General features: G+C 45.3%; 1 protein-coding gene across 1 annotated transcript in view; it reads left to right on the forward strand.

Annotated features, from left to right (window-relative positions):
- Window positions 1-17,729, forward strand: part of GPR89B (G protein-coupled receptor 89B) — a 136,586-nt gene that overhangs the window by 34,931 nt on the left and 83,926 nt on the right. Inside the window, exon 8 of the mRNA XM_040339054.1 lies at window positions 2,129-2,209. Within this exon, the coding sequence (XP_040194988.1) occupies window positions 2,129-2,209 (81 nt within the window). The remainder of the gene's footprint in view (window positions 1-2,128; window positions 2,210-17,729) is intronic.

The raw sequence follows: 17,729 nt of genomic DNA on the forward strand, positions 1-17,729 counted from the left end.
CTAAAAGTGTAGCGAAAGCTGCCGGGGACTCTTTTCATGCTGTCCCCCTGCAAAGTGCTACCCTAAGTCTGGGACGTTTCTTTGCCTGCCTGTGCCATTCTGCCGACGTATATGTACGTGAGACAGTCGGCAAGTGGTTAATAGTGCCCACATGCCCCCCCTTAACCACTTAAGACCCGGACCAAAATGCAGCTAAAGGACCTTGCCCCTTTTTGCGATTCGGCACTGCGTCGCTTTAACTGACAATTGCGCGGTCCTGCGACATGGCTCCCAAACAATATTGGCGTCCTTTTTTTCCCACAAATAGAGCTTTCTTTTGGTGGTATTTGATCACCTCTGCGGACTAGCTCCGGAGCGGTGGCCATCTTGGTACACCCGGCGGCAGCCTAGGTGAGCTCCCCAGAGCGGCTCGCTGACGGGGAAGATGTGGACATTACAGTGGTAGTGGGGGAGATGTGGGCATTACAGTGGAGGAGGTGGACATTACAGTGGGGGGAGATGGACATGTGGGCATTACAGTGGGGGAGATGGACATGTGGGCATTACAGTGGGGGAGATGGACATGTGGGCATTACAGTGGGGGAGATGGACTTGTGGACATTACAGTGGGAGAGATGGACATGTGGACATTACAGTGGGGGAGATGAACATGTGGGCATTACAGTGGGGGAGATGGACCTTAGGGCATTACAGTGGGGGAGATGGACATGTGGGCATTACAGTGGGGGAGATGGACATGTGGGCATTACAGTGGGGGAGATGGACATGTGGGCATTACAGTGGGGGAGACGGACATGTGGACATTACAGTGGCGAAGATGAGATGTGGGCATTACAGTGGGGGAGATGGACATGTGGACATTACAGTGGGGGAGATGGACATGTGGACATTACTGTGGGGGAGATGGACGTGTGGGCATTACAGTGGGGGAGATGGACGTGTGGGCATTACAGTGGGGGAGATGGACATGTGGATATTACATTTGGGGGAGATGGACATGTGGACATTACAGTGGGGGAGATGGACATGTGGGCATTACAGTGGGGGAGATGGACATGTGGGAATTACAGTGGGGGAGATGGACATGTGGGCATTACAGTGGGGGAGATGGACATGTGGGCATTACAGTGGGGGGGATGGACATGTGGGCATTACAGTGGGGGGGATGGACATGTGGGCATTACAGTGGGGGGGATGGACATGTGGGCATTACAGTGGGGGAGATGGACATGTGGGCATTATAGTAGGGAGATGTGGACATTATAGTGGGGACTATATATGGTGTTGATCCGAAAAATGATCCGATCCGTGACTCTGATCTGAGGAACGATCTGAACCGTGAGTTTTTTGATCCGTTACACCCCTATCTATTACACATCCCTACACACACACCAGAAGAGGAAGAAGTAGCCATAGAGCTCCTTCCAGCCTTGCAAATGTGGCCTGGGCATCCAAGTGGTAATGACCCCCCGGTCATGAAAGGATTAAATAAAAGAGGAATCAATTCAAATGTAAATATACCAAATTTGTATTGGGTGTTTTATGAAAGTATAATTATGGACCTATACACATTTGTTTCCTTTTCCAACTATATATACTCTGAATAAACCAAGAGTCCTTTGGTAAAATCAGTTGGCCAGAAGTGAAGATCTAGTGATCCTCTCGCCCGTTTGCTGACACACTTTTGACCAAGAGATTCCAAGCCTGCCCACCACGGCAAGGTAGACTCTTCTAGGGCAGGACCTACACTAACTACACTGAGCTACCCTACTGGATGCTAATCATCCTTTTTCTAATGTTGGGTGTATGTTTGTAGTACGGCCTCATCCTATAATCTGTGTGCGATCAACTCTCTCCTAATTTGGTTGTCTGTCTGTGTGCATCTATCTAAAGCATGGAGCGGTCAGTTTATGCACATTTGGACATCCTTTGTTAGTGTAGGTCAGTGCATGCCAGTCACAGGAAGTGAAGGGATATCTCCTCAATGGGACACAAAGAAAAAAACTGTCAAGGGTTATAACCCCCCCTTACTCTATCCAAAATAAAAACCTTTACCTTAAAATAAAATATGTAGGCAGAACTACAAGATTTACTGTAATTCTGTTTCATTTTTTTTTTCTTCTTGAAGGAATGTGACAGAAGCAGACATTCAGGCCCTAGAGCGAAGATTGCTGCAAACCATGGACATGATTGTCAGCAAGAAGAAGAGGTAATATAAAATGTCCTCTAGAGGGCAGCAGCACCCAGTATTATAAACAGTCCATTCCAGCTGATTACTAATTTTAGCCATACACAAAGTCACACTATATGGCCAAGTTTGTGGACACCGAACCATCAAACAACTATATGGCAAAAAGTATGTGAACTTCCCCAGATGTTTGAGTCCAGGTGTTTCCAGTGAAGTGTAATGTTAATATTACAGCAAATACATTTTAGACAATTGTGTGCCCCTTGTGGTAAGGTTGTAAGAAAGGACGGATTCACGTCAGTGTAAGGAAAACAGTATGTTCTTATGCATGTGACTATACCAGATAGGCATGCACGTGCAAGTCCCGCCTTCTGGAGTCTGCAGCTCCTATGATGGACGTCCCGCAGGTCCAATGCCGTGACCGCGGGACGTGTGACGTCCATCATAGGCGCCGCAGACTCCAGAAGGCAGCACTTAGAAGCCTCTTCCACACCATGTGCTGTAAAGATCCCGGCTCGGGCAGGGGGCTCTCCCCTCCTCTCCTACCCTCCTTTCTGGCTGGCTGGCTGTCGTGACACATGATGGGTGTATGTCAGGTAGGTGAAGTCATTGTGTATGTCAGGTAGGTAGGTCCATGTTACATGTATGTCAGGCAGGTGAAGTCATTGTGTATGTCAGGTAGGTCCATGTATGTCAGGTAGGCCTATGTATGTCAGGTAGGTGAAGTCAGTGTATGTCCGGTAGGTGAGGTCAGGTAGGTCAGTGTGTCAGGTAGGTGAGTTTAGTGGTCATTGATGGGCACTGGTAAGCCAGGCAGCAAGTGAGCTTACCCACCGCCACACAACCCCACCGCCCAGCCAAAAAAATGCAACGCAAAAGTTACAACACACAGGGGTTGGGGGCATGGATACTTACTGTGTGCTCTATTGGTCATGAGTGAGATCTGCAAGACTTCCACACCCACCAAACCCCATCCCATCCTGTCCCCATCCCATCCTGTCCCCATCCCACCCCATCCCATCCCATCCACCCCCATACCACCCCATCCACCTCCATACCATCCCATCCTACCCCACTCCATACCATACCACCCCACCCCATCCCATCTCACCCCATCCTACCTCACCCCACCCATCCCATCCCCATCCCATCCTACGGCACCCCACCCACCCCCATCCCGACCCCATCCCATCCTGTTATACTGTAATGTTACTGTCAAGGTAAATAAATCAGTGCTGCAGCTGAATGGCGTACATGCTAAGCAAATGGTGTTTAACAATAAAGCAAAGTAACATTACAGTATAACAGTAAGACTTTCCATACCTGCAAAGCAAATACAATAAAACATAGTAAAAAATAAAAAATACATTTCAACGCAATCTGTACCTAAAAAAATATATGCCGAAGCATGGGGGGCAATCCGCCCCTAATGTTAAGGGCAAATCGCCCCTCCACCCCTGCCCCCATGCTTCGGCATACATGCTCTTTTTTCCATGCAGCCTATGGGCTGAATGAAAAAAAAAAAGATTGATCGGTGGGTATGCCCACCATTAGAATACCACCCTTCATCCACCCACTTCTAATGATGGGCATACATGCACCATTTTTTTTTTTTTTTTTACTGTGGTAGTGAAATTACCTCCTACAGCGCTGGAGTCACTGATTTATGTATTGTGGGAGTAAACGCTGTTGCTGTCAAGATAGACAAATCAGTGCTGCAGCTGAATGGCGTACCTGCTAAGCAAATGGTGTTTAACAATAAAGCAAACTAACATTACAGTATAACAGTAAGACTTTCCATACCTGCAAAGCAAATACAATAAAACGTAGTAAAAAAAAAAAAACAATCTGTGCCCAAAAAATATATGCCAAAGCATGGGGGCAACCCGCCCCTAATGTTAGGGGGAAATCGCCCCTCCACCCCTGCCCCCATGTTTTGAGAATGTTGGTAAGTATGTACACAGCCTGGATAGTATAACATTCTGCTTTAGGTTGTATTTACACCTGCCTCTGATGAGATGATGGAACAGCCGCCCACCCACCCTGCCACCGGGGGTTCCTTCATTTAGCTGTGAGAGGCAGCCTCATTGAAAGCAATAGGAGTCTGTCGGCTCTCACAGGTGATCGTGGTTACTCGCATGGAATTGCTCATACAAAGATCATATTTGATTGATTGGCTCTTGCCGATCGCTGCATTAATGATCCTTCCCCGCAGCATGAACGATTACATGCAAGTGGCCACAATTTTCTCAGAGAGTCGGCAGTCTCCCATAGCTTTTTTTATGGGGGTGCCTTTCACAGGTAATCATGGGAAGCTCCGCTGGGGTTCTCACATCTAATTGGAGGCAGGTGTGAATGCACCCTTAGATTGCTTTAACACTGCATCAGGTGCCGCTATGCAAATATCCAGAGGAAGGCGAAAAAACCCTAAAACATGCTAGTCAGCAATGTCCAAAAGGGGGAAAATTCCTTCCTGACTCCAAATACGGCAGTCGGTATACACCCCGGATAGTTACATCGTTAGGTTGAAATAAGACACAAGTCCATCTGGTTCAACCGTGAAAATAAATAAAATAAAAAATATCATACAATCCCATATACACAATACTATACCCACAGCTGATCCAGAGGAAGGCGAAAAACCCCAGCAGAGCAATTTGCTCCAGCAGGGGAAAAATTCCTTCCTGATCCCCCGAGAGGCAATCTGATTTTCCCTGGATCAACTTTACCTATAAATCTTAGTACTCAGTTATATTCTGTACATTTCGGAAAGTATTCAGGACTTTCTTAAAGAAATCTACTGAGGCGGCCAGAACCACCTCTGCAGGGAGTCTAGTCCACATTTTCACAGCTCTTACTGTGAAGAAAACTTTCCGTATTTGGAGATTAATAGCTAGATTCAGGATGGCGAGCGCATACTTGCGGCGGCGTAGCTTAAGGCATTTAAGCCACGCCGCCGTAAGTTAGCGAGGCAAGTACATGATTCACAATGTACTTGCCTGCTAAGTTACGGCGTAGTCTAAAGCGGGCGGGCGTAAGGGCGTCTAATTCAAATTTTTCTGAGGGGGCGTGTTGTATGATAATGAGGCTTGACCCGACGTGATTGACGTTTTTCTGTCAGGCCCCGTACACACGACAGAGTTTCTCGGCAGAATTCACCGAGAAACTCGGTCAAAACCCGGATTCTGCCGAGAAACTCTGTCGTCTGTACAGTTTTGGATCGATGGAGCCGCCGAGGAGCTCGACGAGAAAATAGAGAACATGTTCTCTATTTTCTCGTTGTTCTATGGGAGAAGGCGGCCCGCCGAGCTCCTCGGCGGCTTCATCCCTGAACTCGACGAGGAACTCGACGTGCCAAACACATCGAGTTCCTCTGTCGTGTGTACGGGGCCTTACTGTGCATGCGCCGGGCGCCTACATTTCCCAGTGTGCATTGCGGCTAAGTCCGCCGCACGGGCCTATTGGTTTCGACGTGGACGTAAACAACGTAAATCCCTATTCACGGACGACTTATGAATTTTGACGCGGGAACGGCGGCCATACTTAACATTACTATTCCATCTATTTGATGGAATAACTTTAGGCCGCTAATGCGTTACGTAAACGGCGTATCTGTACTGCGTCGGCCGGGCGTACGTTCGTGAATAGGCGTATCTACTGATTTACATATTCTACGCCGACCGCAATGGAAGCGCCACATAGCGGTCAGCCTAAAAATTACACTTTAGGATACGAGGGTGTAAGACACTTACGTCGCTCGTATCTGAGCCTAATTTAAGCGTATCTGGTTACCAGAATACGCTTAAATTAGCGCCGACGTAAATTCTGACTTAGGCCGGCGTATCTACTGATACGCCAGCCTAAGTCTCTCTGAATCTGGCTATCAATCTCTTTTCCTCTAGACCATAGGTCTTCAAACTACGGCCCTCCAGTTGCTCAGGAACTACAATTCCCATCATGCCTAGTCATGTCTGTGAATGTCAGTGTGTAGTTCTACAACAGCTGGAGGGCCGTAGTTTGAGGATCCCTGCTCTAGACGTAAAGCGTGCCCCCTTGTCCTCTGTGTTGACCGTAAAGAGAATAACTCAACACCAGATTTTCAATATTCTTTTGCAGAATGCCAGCTATCTTGGCTGTTTTTTTTTTGTCAATCAATTTTATTATCTATTTGTTATTGCAGATAGTGATATATCTATATTTATACATATATATATTTTTTTCACAGGATCACTTTGTTTAATATTAATTAGTAATTGGTATCACCGAGTGGTTTAGCGCCCTCTATTTATATTTTTCATTTATCACAATCAGTATTGTTTTTGAGGTGCAGCTTTTGTATTTTAGGTAATTTAATTTTCCTTTTTTGGCGCTGAATTGAATTTTTCACTATCTTGGCTGGAGACTGGCTTGTCTTATCTGCAGCAGCCTGTTCAGTCAAATCCTCTTCTTCCAAATTGTCCTCTTCGTCGTTTTTTACATCACTCTTTTTCCAGGTCAGCATTTCTCTCTGATAAAAAAAAAAAATAGAAACAAAATTAAAAGTTGTTCTTTCGCGTTCGAATTTCGCCCAGCCAGCAATAATTCTTTTTTTTTCTTTTTTAACCACTCGATAGAAGATGTTTTTCAGATTCGGCGTTTACAAGACTAAAACAGGTTTTTTTTGCTAGAAAATTACTTAAAACCCCCAAACATTATATATATATATATATATTTTTTCTAACACCCTAGAGAATAAAATGGCGGTCATTGCAATACTTTTTTGTCACACCGTATTTGCGCAGCGGTCTTACAAGCGCACTTTTTTTTGGAAAAAATTCACTTTTTTTAATTAAAAAATAAGACAACAATAAATGTGGCCCAATTTTTTTATATATTGGGAAAGATAATGTTACGCCGAGTAAAATGATACCCAACATGTCACGCTTAAAAATTGCGCCCGCTCGTGGCATGGCGTCAAACTTTTACCCTTAAACATCTCGATAGGCGACGTTTAAAAAATTCTATAGGTTGCATTTTTTGAGCTAGAGAGTAGGTCTAGGGCTTGAATTATTGCTCTCGCTCTAACGATCGCGGCGATACCTCACTTGTGTGGTTTGAACACCGTTTTCATATGCGGGCGCTACTCGCGTATGCGTTCGCTTCTGCGCGCGAGCTCGTCGGGACGGGGCTCTTTAAAAGATATATTTTTTTTTTGTTTTCTTATTTATTTTTATTGATTTTATAATTTTTTACACTGAAATAAAAAATAAATAAAAAATGTATCACTTTTATTCCTATTACAAGGAATGTAAACATCCCTTGTAATAGAAAAAAGCATGACAGGTCCTCTTAAATATGAGATCTGGGGTCAAAAAGACCTCACATCTCATATTTAGACATAAATGGAAAAAAAAAAAAAAAAATTGAAATTTTGTCATTTAAAAAAATGACAACAAAAAAATGTCTCTCTAACACTCTGGGCGGGACTGACGTTTTGACGTCACTTCCGCCCAGCAATGCTATGAGGACGGGTGGGGGCCATCTTGCCATCACTCGCATCCTCACACAGTAGGCAGCAGGACCCGATCGCCTCCGCCGCTACCGACGGCTCCGGTAAGCGGCGGAGGGCGCAGGAGAGCGGCGGGAGGGCCCCTCTCCCGCCACCGATAACGGCGATCTCGCAGCGAATCCGCCGCGGAGACCACCGTTATCGTTTACAAGACCGCTCACTGAAGAGATGGATATCTCGGTTGTGGCAGCAGCTGCTGCCGTTACCGAGATATCCATCTTTAAATACAGGACGTATATATACAGTGGGCGGGCGTTAACCGGTATCATTTGATGCCTACTATATGGGGGTTGATTTACTAAAGGCAAATAGACTGTGCACTTTGCAAAGTGCAGTTACACCAGAGCAAGGCTAGGCGACCTCGGCCCTCCGGCTGCGGTGAAACTACAAGTCCCATGAGACCTTGCAAGATCCTGACAATCACAGGCATGACTCCTAGAGGCGGAGGCATGATGGGATTTGTAGTTTCACCACAGCTGGAGGGCCGAGGTTATCTACCCCTGCTCCAGAGCTTAGTAAATGAGGTGGGGGGGAGTCCTGCTGACTTCCATCATCCAATCATGTGCAAGCAAAACTGCTGTTTTATTTATTTTCTTTGCATGTGATTGGGTATTCTTTGCAATGTGAGGCTTTACCTAATTTACTAAGCTCCAGAGCAACTGCACTTTAACCACTTAAAGACCCGCGTATTGTAAATGTACGTCCTCTTTTTAAATATGGATATCTCAGTAACGGTAGCAGCCGCTGCCACAACTGAGGTATCCATATTTTCTGTGGGCGGCCATGTAAATGATAACGGCGGTCTCTGCGGCGGATTCGCCGCGAGATCGCCGTTATCGGTGGCGGGAGAGGGCCCCCCCCCTCCCGCCGCTTTTCCGTGCCCTCCGCCGCTTACCGTAGCCGTCGGTAGCGGCGGAGGAGATCAGATGCTGCCGCCTGGAGAGCGAGGACTTGAGTGAGGGCAAGATGGCCCCCACCCGTCCTCATAGCTCTGCTGGACGGAAGTGAAGTCAAAACGTCAGTCCCGCCCAGCCTCTTAAAGAGACAATTTTTTTGTTGTCATTTTTTTAAATGACAAATTTTTCCTTTTTTTTTTTTTTTCTTGCATTTAAGTCTAAATATGAGATCTGAGGTCTTTTTGACCCCAGATCTCATAATTAAGAGGACCTGTCATGCTTTTTTCTATTACAAGGGATGTTTACATTCCTTGTAATAGAAATAAAAGTGATAATTTTTTTTTTTTTATTTCAGTGTAAAAAATAATAAAATCAATAAAAATAAATAAGAAAACCCCCAAAATTTTTTTTTAAAACCGCCCGTCCCGACGAGCTCGCGCGCAGAAGCGAACGCATACGCGAGTAGTGCCCGCATATGAAAACGGTGTTCAAATCACACAAGTGAGGTATTGCCGCGATCGTTAGAGCGAGAGCAATAATTCTAGCCCTAGAGCTACTCTGTAGCTCAAAAAATGCAACCTATAGAATTTTTTAAACGTCGCCTATCCAGATTTTTAAGGGTTAAAGTTTGTTGCCATGCCACGAGCGGGCGCAACTTTAAAGCGTGACATGTTGGGTATCATTTTACTTGGCGTAACATTATCTTTCACAATATATAAAAAAATTGGGCCAAATTTATTGTTGTCTTATTTTTTAATTAAAAAAAGTGCGCTTGTAAGACCGCTGCGCAAATACGGTGTGACAAAAAGTATTGTGATGACCGCCATTTTATTCTCTAGGGTGTTAGAAAAAAAAATATATAATGTTTGGGGGTTTTAAGTAATTTTCTAGCAGAAAAAACTGTTTTAGTCTTGTAAACATCGAATCTGAAAAACACCTAAGGTTAATAAAATCAACCCCTGTACAGGTATACCGGACTTTTAAGTACACAATGGGGTTTATTTACTAAAGATGGAAATCGCAAAATCAGGCTCACTTCTGCACAGAAACCAATGAGCTTCCAGGTTTTATTACCAGGCTTAATTGAACAAGCTGGGGTTAGAAGCTCATTGGTTTCTATGCAGTGAGCCTGATTTTGTGCTTTCCAGCTTTAGTAAATAAACCCCATTGTGTACTACAAGTGGGGTATGCCTGTATGTTGATGCCCCTGTGGTCATCAGTTCCATTTAGTGGTCATAATGCGTTTCATTTTTCCTGAAATACGTTAATCAGGAAAATACTGCATTATGACCACTAGATGGAGCTGGCGATCATATGAAATTTAGGCAACATATGGCCAAAATTTGTGATGGCTGGGCGAACGTATGTAATAATCACCCCCCTTTTTATAAACAGACCCCACACTGTAGATGCCAATACTTACAAAGACGTAGAGGAAAAGCAGTATGATGATGATGACGATCATAGAAAAACTCCCAATCAGAGCGAGTGCAACATTCTTGTTGGCTGAGCCTTGTTTGGACATTGTTTCTTCAATCAAAAACATTTCATGCTTCAGGTCATCTAAAAAATAGATAAAAGAAAGACACGTCAGAACCACCTAAAAAACGAATTATTTCTAACTGAACAAGAAAATGCATTTTTAGAGAGGAATAGAATGGAGAGATTTCCATCACTTCCTGTCTGGGGAATCCATTTTCAGCAGGACAAGAAAGGAGGGACTTTTCATCACTTCCTGTCTGGGGAATCCATTGTCAGCAGGACAAGAAGGGAGGGATTTTCATCACTTCCTGTCTGGGGAATCCATTGTCAGAAGGACAATAAGGGAGAGATTTCCATCACTTCCTGTCTATGGAATCCATTGTCAGCAGGACAAGAATGGAGGGATTTTCATCACTTCCTGTCTGGGGAATCCATTGTCAGCAGGACAATAAGAGAGGGATTTCCATCACTTCCTGTCTGGGGAATCCATTGTCAGCAGGACAAGAAGGGAGAGCTTTCCACCACTTCCTGTCTGGGGAATCCATTTTCAGCAGGACAAGAAGGGAGGGATTTCCATCACTTCCTGTCTGGGGAATCCATTGTCAGCAGGACAAGAAGGGAGAGATTTCCACCACTTCCTATCTGGGTAATCCATTTTCAGCAGGACAAGAAGGGAGAGCTTTCCACCACTTCCTGTCTGAGGAATCCGTTGTCAGCAGGACAAGTAGTGAGAGATTTCCACCACTTCCTGTCTGGGGAATCCATTGTCCGCAGGGACAAGAAGGGGGGGATTTCCATCACTTCCTGTCTGGGGAATCCATTGTCAGCAGGACAAGGGGGAGGGTTTTCACCACTTCCTGTCTGGGGAATGCATTGTCAGCAGGGACAAGAAGGGAGAGATTTCCATCACTTCCTGTCTGGGGAATCCATTGTCAGCAGGGACAATTAGGGAGAGATTTCCATCACTTCCTGTCTGGGGAATCCATTGTCAGCAGGACAAGAAGGGAGAGATTTCCACCACTTCCTGTCTGGGCAATCCATTGTCAGCAGGACAAGGGGGGAGGGTTTTCACCACTTCCTGTCTGGGGAATCCATTGTCAGCAAGAACAAGAAGGGAGAGATTTCCACCACTTCATGTCTGGGCAATCCATTGTCAGCAGGACAAGGGGGGAGGGTTTTCACCACTTCCTGTCTGGGGAATCCATTGTCAGCAGGACAAGAAGGGAGAGATTTCCATCACTTCCTGTCTGGGGAATCCATTGTCAGCAGGACAAGAAGGGAGGGATTGCCATCACTTCCTGTCTTGGGAATCCATTGTCAGCAGGACAATTAGGGAGAGCTTTCCACCACTTCCTGTCTGAGGAATCCATTGTCAGCAGGACAAGAAGGGAGAGATTTCCACCACTTCCTGTCTGGGGAATCCATTGTCAGCAGGACAATTAGGGAAGGATTTTCATCACTTCCTGTCTGGGGAATCCATTGTTAGCAGGGACAAGAAGGGAGGGATTTCCATCCCTTCCTGTCTGGGGAATCCATTGTCAGCAGGACAAGAAGGGAGAGATTTTCATCACTTCCTGTCTGGGGAATCCATTGTCAGCAGGACAATTAGGGAGAGATTTCCACCACTTCCTGTCTGGGGAATCCATTGTCAGCAGGACCAGAAGGGAGGGATTTCCATCACTTCCTGTCTGGGGAATCCATTGTCAGCAGGGACAAGAAGGGAGAGATTTCCATGACTTCCTGTCTGGGGAATCCATTGTCAGCAGGACAAGAAGGGAGAGATTTCCACCAATTCCTGTCTTAGGAATCCATTATCAGCAGGACAAGAAGGGAGAGATTTCCATCACTTCCTGTCTGGGGAATTCATTGTCAGCAGGACAATTAGGGAGGGATTTTCATCACTTCCTGTCTGGGGAATCCATTATCGGCAGGACAAGAAGGGAGAGATTTCCATCACTTCCTGTCTGGGGAATCCATTGGCATCTCCCACAATGGTAAAAACTTGACTGGGGATCTAATCTTTCCCCATTCTATCCAAAATTAGAATGTTTTTAGCTGGAAAATTTTATGAATGAAACAGGAATATTTTTTTTTTTTTTTTTTGCAACGTCCAGCTTATTCACCAAATTTGATAAAACGTGAAATGAAAGAAAAGGGAATGAATGGATATAAATACATTTCTGTATTTAGAAAGAAAATCCGATACTACTTACCTGTGAGTGAGCGCGGCTCATTGGCAGATTTTGCTGGTCGCACTGTGGAACAAATAGAAGAAAAAAAAATCAATTAATAAATTCGACCAATGAGATTTATACAGACAGATGTACATAGTAAGAAAAGAGAGACATTTATACAAATCTGATTTTGCGCATCTTACCTGGCGCTATGTTTTCAAATTGGGGTTCAAGTGAATCCGGGTTTTCATATTCTGGTTCCGAATCCTTGGAAAAGAACGTTTTGATTTTGGAGATAATTCTCGCTTCTGTAGAAGAACAGGAAAAAAATAATTATAAGAAAACTGCTTTGTAAGAGAGATTATTATCAATTATCATTGCATTGACAACCATTGCATATCGTAAGCGCAGTGCGTTTATTTTTTTATTTTTTGTACGCGGTTTGGGAAACGCTCACAGAACGTGGTTTCCCGCACCGCGTTCGGGTGTGAGCGGGCCCTTCCTCAGCTTGCCACAGTCATTCATCTGCTTTAAAGCGGAGTTCGGGCCACAATTTCACTTTTTAAATATAAATACCCCTGTAATACACAAGCTTAATGTATTCTAGTAAAGTTAGTCTGTAAACTAAGGTCCGTTTTGTTAGGTTGTTACAGCATTTAGACACTTTATAAAATAGAAATTGACTGGGGCCATCTTAAGTGTGGGCATCATGAAGCCAGACTGTATGACTTCCTGGATTTCAGCCTTGAAGATCTCGCACATGCTCAGTGCTGCACAAGCAGTGTCAGATTAGGTTTCAGCACCTGTGCTGTCCAAGTCACGTGATTCTTTGAGACTGGGGAATGCACAGACTCCTGGAAAGTTACACCCACTACATTCCCAGGAGTCTGTGCGGTGTAGGTTAGGAAGCATTAAAGGGGTGGTTCACCCTAAAAACTACTTTTTCTTATTACACTGGCCCCCCACATTAGAATACGATTAAGCCTATTATCTTTTTTTTGATGCTGTACATACCTTCGTACAGCTATTCACCCGTGGCTTCCGGGTTGCGAGTCCCGCGGGAGTGGGCGTTCCTAACATGTCTGTGATTGACGTTTTGACCAAAAACGAGCTCCCCCCCGTCGCGTCACGGTTGGCGAAAGGAGCCGAACGGCGAGTCGGCGCTATACTGCGAATGCGCATCGCCGTTCGGCTCCTTTCGCCAACCGTGACGCGGCTTACGCGACGGGGGGGAGCTCGTTTTTGGTCAAAACGTCAATCACAGACATGTTAGGAACGCCCACTCCCGCGGGACTCGCAACCCGGAAGCCACGGGTGAATAGCTGTACGAAGGTATGTACAGCATCAAAAAAAAGATAATAGGCTTAATCGTATTGTAATGTGGGGGGGCAGTGTAATAAGAAAAAGTAGTTTTTAGGGTGAACCACCCCTTTAAGCACCTAGGTGCAGGAAGTGGGAAGATTAACTATTCTGCCTAGCAACAACACTTTGAAGGCATCTAAAAAAAAAAAAAAAATTTCGTAAAGGACTAATGACATTTTTTTAAATTACTGATGTAATGTTATATTTATGGGTGGAACTCCACTTTAAGGCTCCATTCACACTTCGCGTTGGCGGGAAATAGCGTTCCCACTCGCAATTTTACATTAGGGCGATTTTCGCGCGATTGCACATGTCACACATTCACTTCAATGGGCTGCCCTATACGCGTTTGTCGCCCAAATGAAGCTCCTGCTCCTTTTTTTTTTTTTTTTTAGGCGTCAAGCTTCACACCGATTTTCAAAGTCACGTTTTGCCGCAGTTGCGTTTTTCTGTTGTTAGACAATCGCAGGCAAAAATCTCACTGCCGTTTGGGGGGCGCCATTTAGAGTGATGCGATTTGGAATCGCGGTCATCCCGCCCGTGATTTTAATTTCGCCAAATGTGAATGAGGCCTAAGGGTGCCGAGGCGTAGTCCACTGCCGGAGCATAGTGGAGCGTTGTATACCAGGGTAGCGGAGGAACGGGTGAGAAAAACTGCTCCCCCCCCCCCCCAGACATGACCAATCATTTAACCCTTGCAGTGCAGCCCCCCCTGAAACAGAGGATTTTCTATTTCAGAGTTGGGCTTTGATAAATCATTCCACACATTTATGAAAAGCCACGATTCACAAATGTGCATTGCTGTGTTTTTGTAGAGAAAAAAATAGAAAATGAATGGGAGATTAACCGCTTGCCGAATGACGACGGCAGAATGGCACTCCTGTGCAAATCGCCGTAGCTGTATGGCGGGCGCTTTAACCACTTAAAGCGGTAGTTCACCCCCCCCCCCCGACACATTTTACCATCGAGACAGGCATTGTAGCGCGAGCTACAGTATGCCTGTCCCGATTTTTTTAACCCCGTACTCACCTTGTACTCGGACATCGTAGATTTCGGCTCCCGCGGGGAATGGGCGTGCCTATGGAGAGGGAGGATGATTGACGGCCGGCTCTGGCACGTCACTCTCCCCGAAGACAGCCGGAGTAGGTCTCGGCTCTTCACGGCGCCTGCGCACAGGCTATGTGCACGCGTCGTGAAGACCAAGCCTATTTCGGCTATTTCCGGAGAAGCGTGACGCGCCAGAGCCGGCCGTCAATCATCCTCCGTCTCCATAGGCACGCCCATTCCCCGGTATCTTCGATGGACGACTACAAGGTGAGTACGGGGGTAAAAAATTGGGGACAGGCATACTGTAGCTCGCGCTACAATGCCTGATTTTAAGGTAAAAGAAATTTTTTTTTTTTTTTTCGTCGATAGGGTGAACCCCCGCTTTAAGCCCCGGACCAATATGCTGCCTAAAGACCCAAGGGGTTTTTACAGTTCGGGACTGCGTCGCTTTAACAGACAATTGCGCGGTCGTAAGACGTGGCTCCCAAACAAAATTGGCGTCCTTTTTTCCCCACAAATAGAGCTTTCTTTTGGTGGTATTTGATCACCTCTGCGGTTTTTATTTTTTGCGCTATAAACAAAAATAGAGCGAAAATTTTGAAAAAAATTCAATATTTTTTACTTTTTGCTATAATAAATATCCCCCAAAAACATATATACATTTTTTTTTTCCTCAGTTTAGGCCGATACGTATTCTTCTACCTATTTATGATAAAAAAAATCGCAATAATCGTTTATCGGTTGGTTTGCGCAAAATGTATAGCGTTTACAAAATAGGGGATAGTTTTATTGCATTTTTTTTTTTTTTTTTTTTTTTTTTACTACTAATGGCGGCGATCAGCGATTTTTTTTTTTTGTGACTGCGACATTATGGCGGACACTTTTGACAATTTTGACACATTTTTGGGACCATTGTCATTTTCACAGCAAAAAATGCATTTAACCACTTGTACGTCCTCTTTTTAAATATGGATATCTCAGTAACGGCAGCAGCCGCTGCCACAACTGAGGTATCCATATTTTCTGTGGGCGGCCGTGTAAACGATAACGGCGGTCTCCGCGGCGGATTCGCCGCGAGATCGCCGTTATCGGTGGCGGGAGAGGGCCCCCCCCCTCCCGTCGCTTTTCCTTGCCCTCCGCCGCTTACCGTAGCCGTCGGTAGCGGCGGAGGAGATCAGATGCTGCCGCCTGGAGAGATGGCAAGATGGCCCCCACCTGTCCTCATAGCTCTGCTGGGCGTAAGTGACGTCAAAACGTCAGTCCCGCCCAGCCTCTTAAAGAGACAATTTTTTTGTTGTCATTTTTTTAAATGACAAATTTTTTTTTTTTTTTTTTCTTGCATTTTAGTCTAAATATGAGATCTGAGGTCTTTTTGACCCCAGATCTCATATTTAAGAGGACCTGTCATGCTTTTTTCTATTACAAGGGATGTTTACATTCCTTGTAATAGAAATAAAAGTGATCATTTTTTTTATTTTTTTTATTTCAGTGTAAAAAATAATAAAATCAATAAAAATAAATAAGAAAACCCCCAAAATTTTTTTTTAAAGCACCCCGTCCCGACGAGCTCGCGCGCAGAAGCGAACGCATACGCGAGTAGCGCCCGCATATGAAAACGGTGTTCAAATCACACAAGTGAGGTATCGCCGCGATCGTTAGAGCGAGAGCAATAATTATAGCCCTAGAGCTACTCTGTAGCTCAAAAATGCAACCTATAGAATTTTTTAAACGTCGCCTATCGAGATTTTTAAGGGTAAAAGTTTGACGCCATGCCACGAGCGGGCGCAATTTTAAAGTGTGACATGTTGGGTATCATTTTACTCGGCATAACATTATCTTTTTTTCCAAAAAAAGTGCGCTTGTAAGACCGCTGCGCAAATACGGTGTGACAAAAAGTATTGCGATGACCGCCATTTTATTCTCTAGGGTGTTAGAAGAAAAAATATATATAATGTTTGGGGGTTTTAAGTAATTTTCTAGCAAAAAAAACTGTTTTAGTCTTGCAAACACCGAATCTGAAAAACACCTAAGGTCTTTAAGTGGTTAAATTGCTTTCTTTATTGTGAAAATTACAGTTGCAGTTTGGGAGTTAACCACAGGAGTTAGGGTTCACTTTGTGTGTGTTTACAACTGTAGGGGGGTGTGGCTGTAGGAATGACATCATCGATCGAGTCTCCCTAATAAAAGGGATCACTCGATCGATGCGCCGCCATAGTGAAGCACGGGGAAGCCGTGTTTACATACGGCTCTCCCCGTTCTTCAGCTCCGGGGAGCGATCGCGACGGGGCGGCTATAAACGAATAGCCGCGCCGTCGTCCCGGATCGCTCCCCGACTGCCGCATGTACCGTGGGGGGTCCCGATCGGACCCCCGACCCACGTCAAGCAGAGGACGTACAGGTATGTGCATGTGCCTGTCCGTGCCATTCTGCTGACGTATATTTACATGAGGCGGTCCTTAAGTGGTTAAAGCGGGGGTTCACCCAAAAAACTAATTTTTAACATTAGATTGAGGCTAATTGTGGGAAGCACAATCGGGTGTTTTTTTTTTTAAATCATTGCGGTACTTACCGTTTTAGAGATAGATGTTCTCCGCGGCTTCCGGGTATGATCTGCGGGACTGGGCGTTCCTATTTGATTGACAGGTTTCCGACCGTCGCATGCAGCGCGTCACGAGTTGGCGAAAGTAGCCGAACGTCGGTGCGCAGGCGCCGTATAGAGCCGCACCGACGTTCGGCTTCTTTCGGCAACTCGTGACGCGATGTATGCGACGGTCGGAAGGCTGTCAATCAAATAGGAACGCCCAGTCCCGCAGATCATACCCGGAAGCCGCGGAGAACATCTATCTCTAAAACGGTATGTACTGCATTGATTTAAAAAAGAACACCCGATTGTGCTTCCCACAATTAGCCTCAATCTAATGTTAAAAAAAAAAATTCGGGTGAGCCCCCGCTTTAAGCAATATAGGGGGACGCACACGCCCGCCACGTCCCTAAGGAACCGATGCGCTTGCCCGGCTTCTGCGATTACCGCC

The sequence above is a fragment of the Rana temporaria genome, chromosome 2 (assembly GCF_905171775.1).
Source record: "Rana temporaria chromosome 2, aRanTem1.1, whole genome shotgun sequence".
Lineage (NCBI taxonomy): Eukaryota > Metazoa > Chordata > Amphibia > Anura > Ranidae > Rana > Rana temporaria.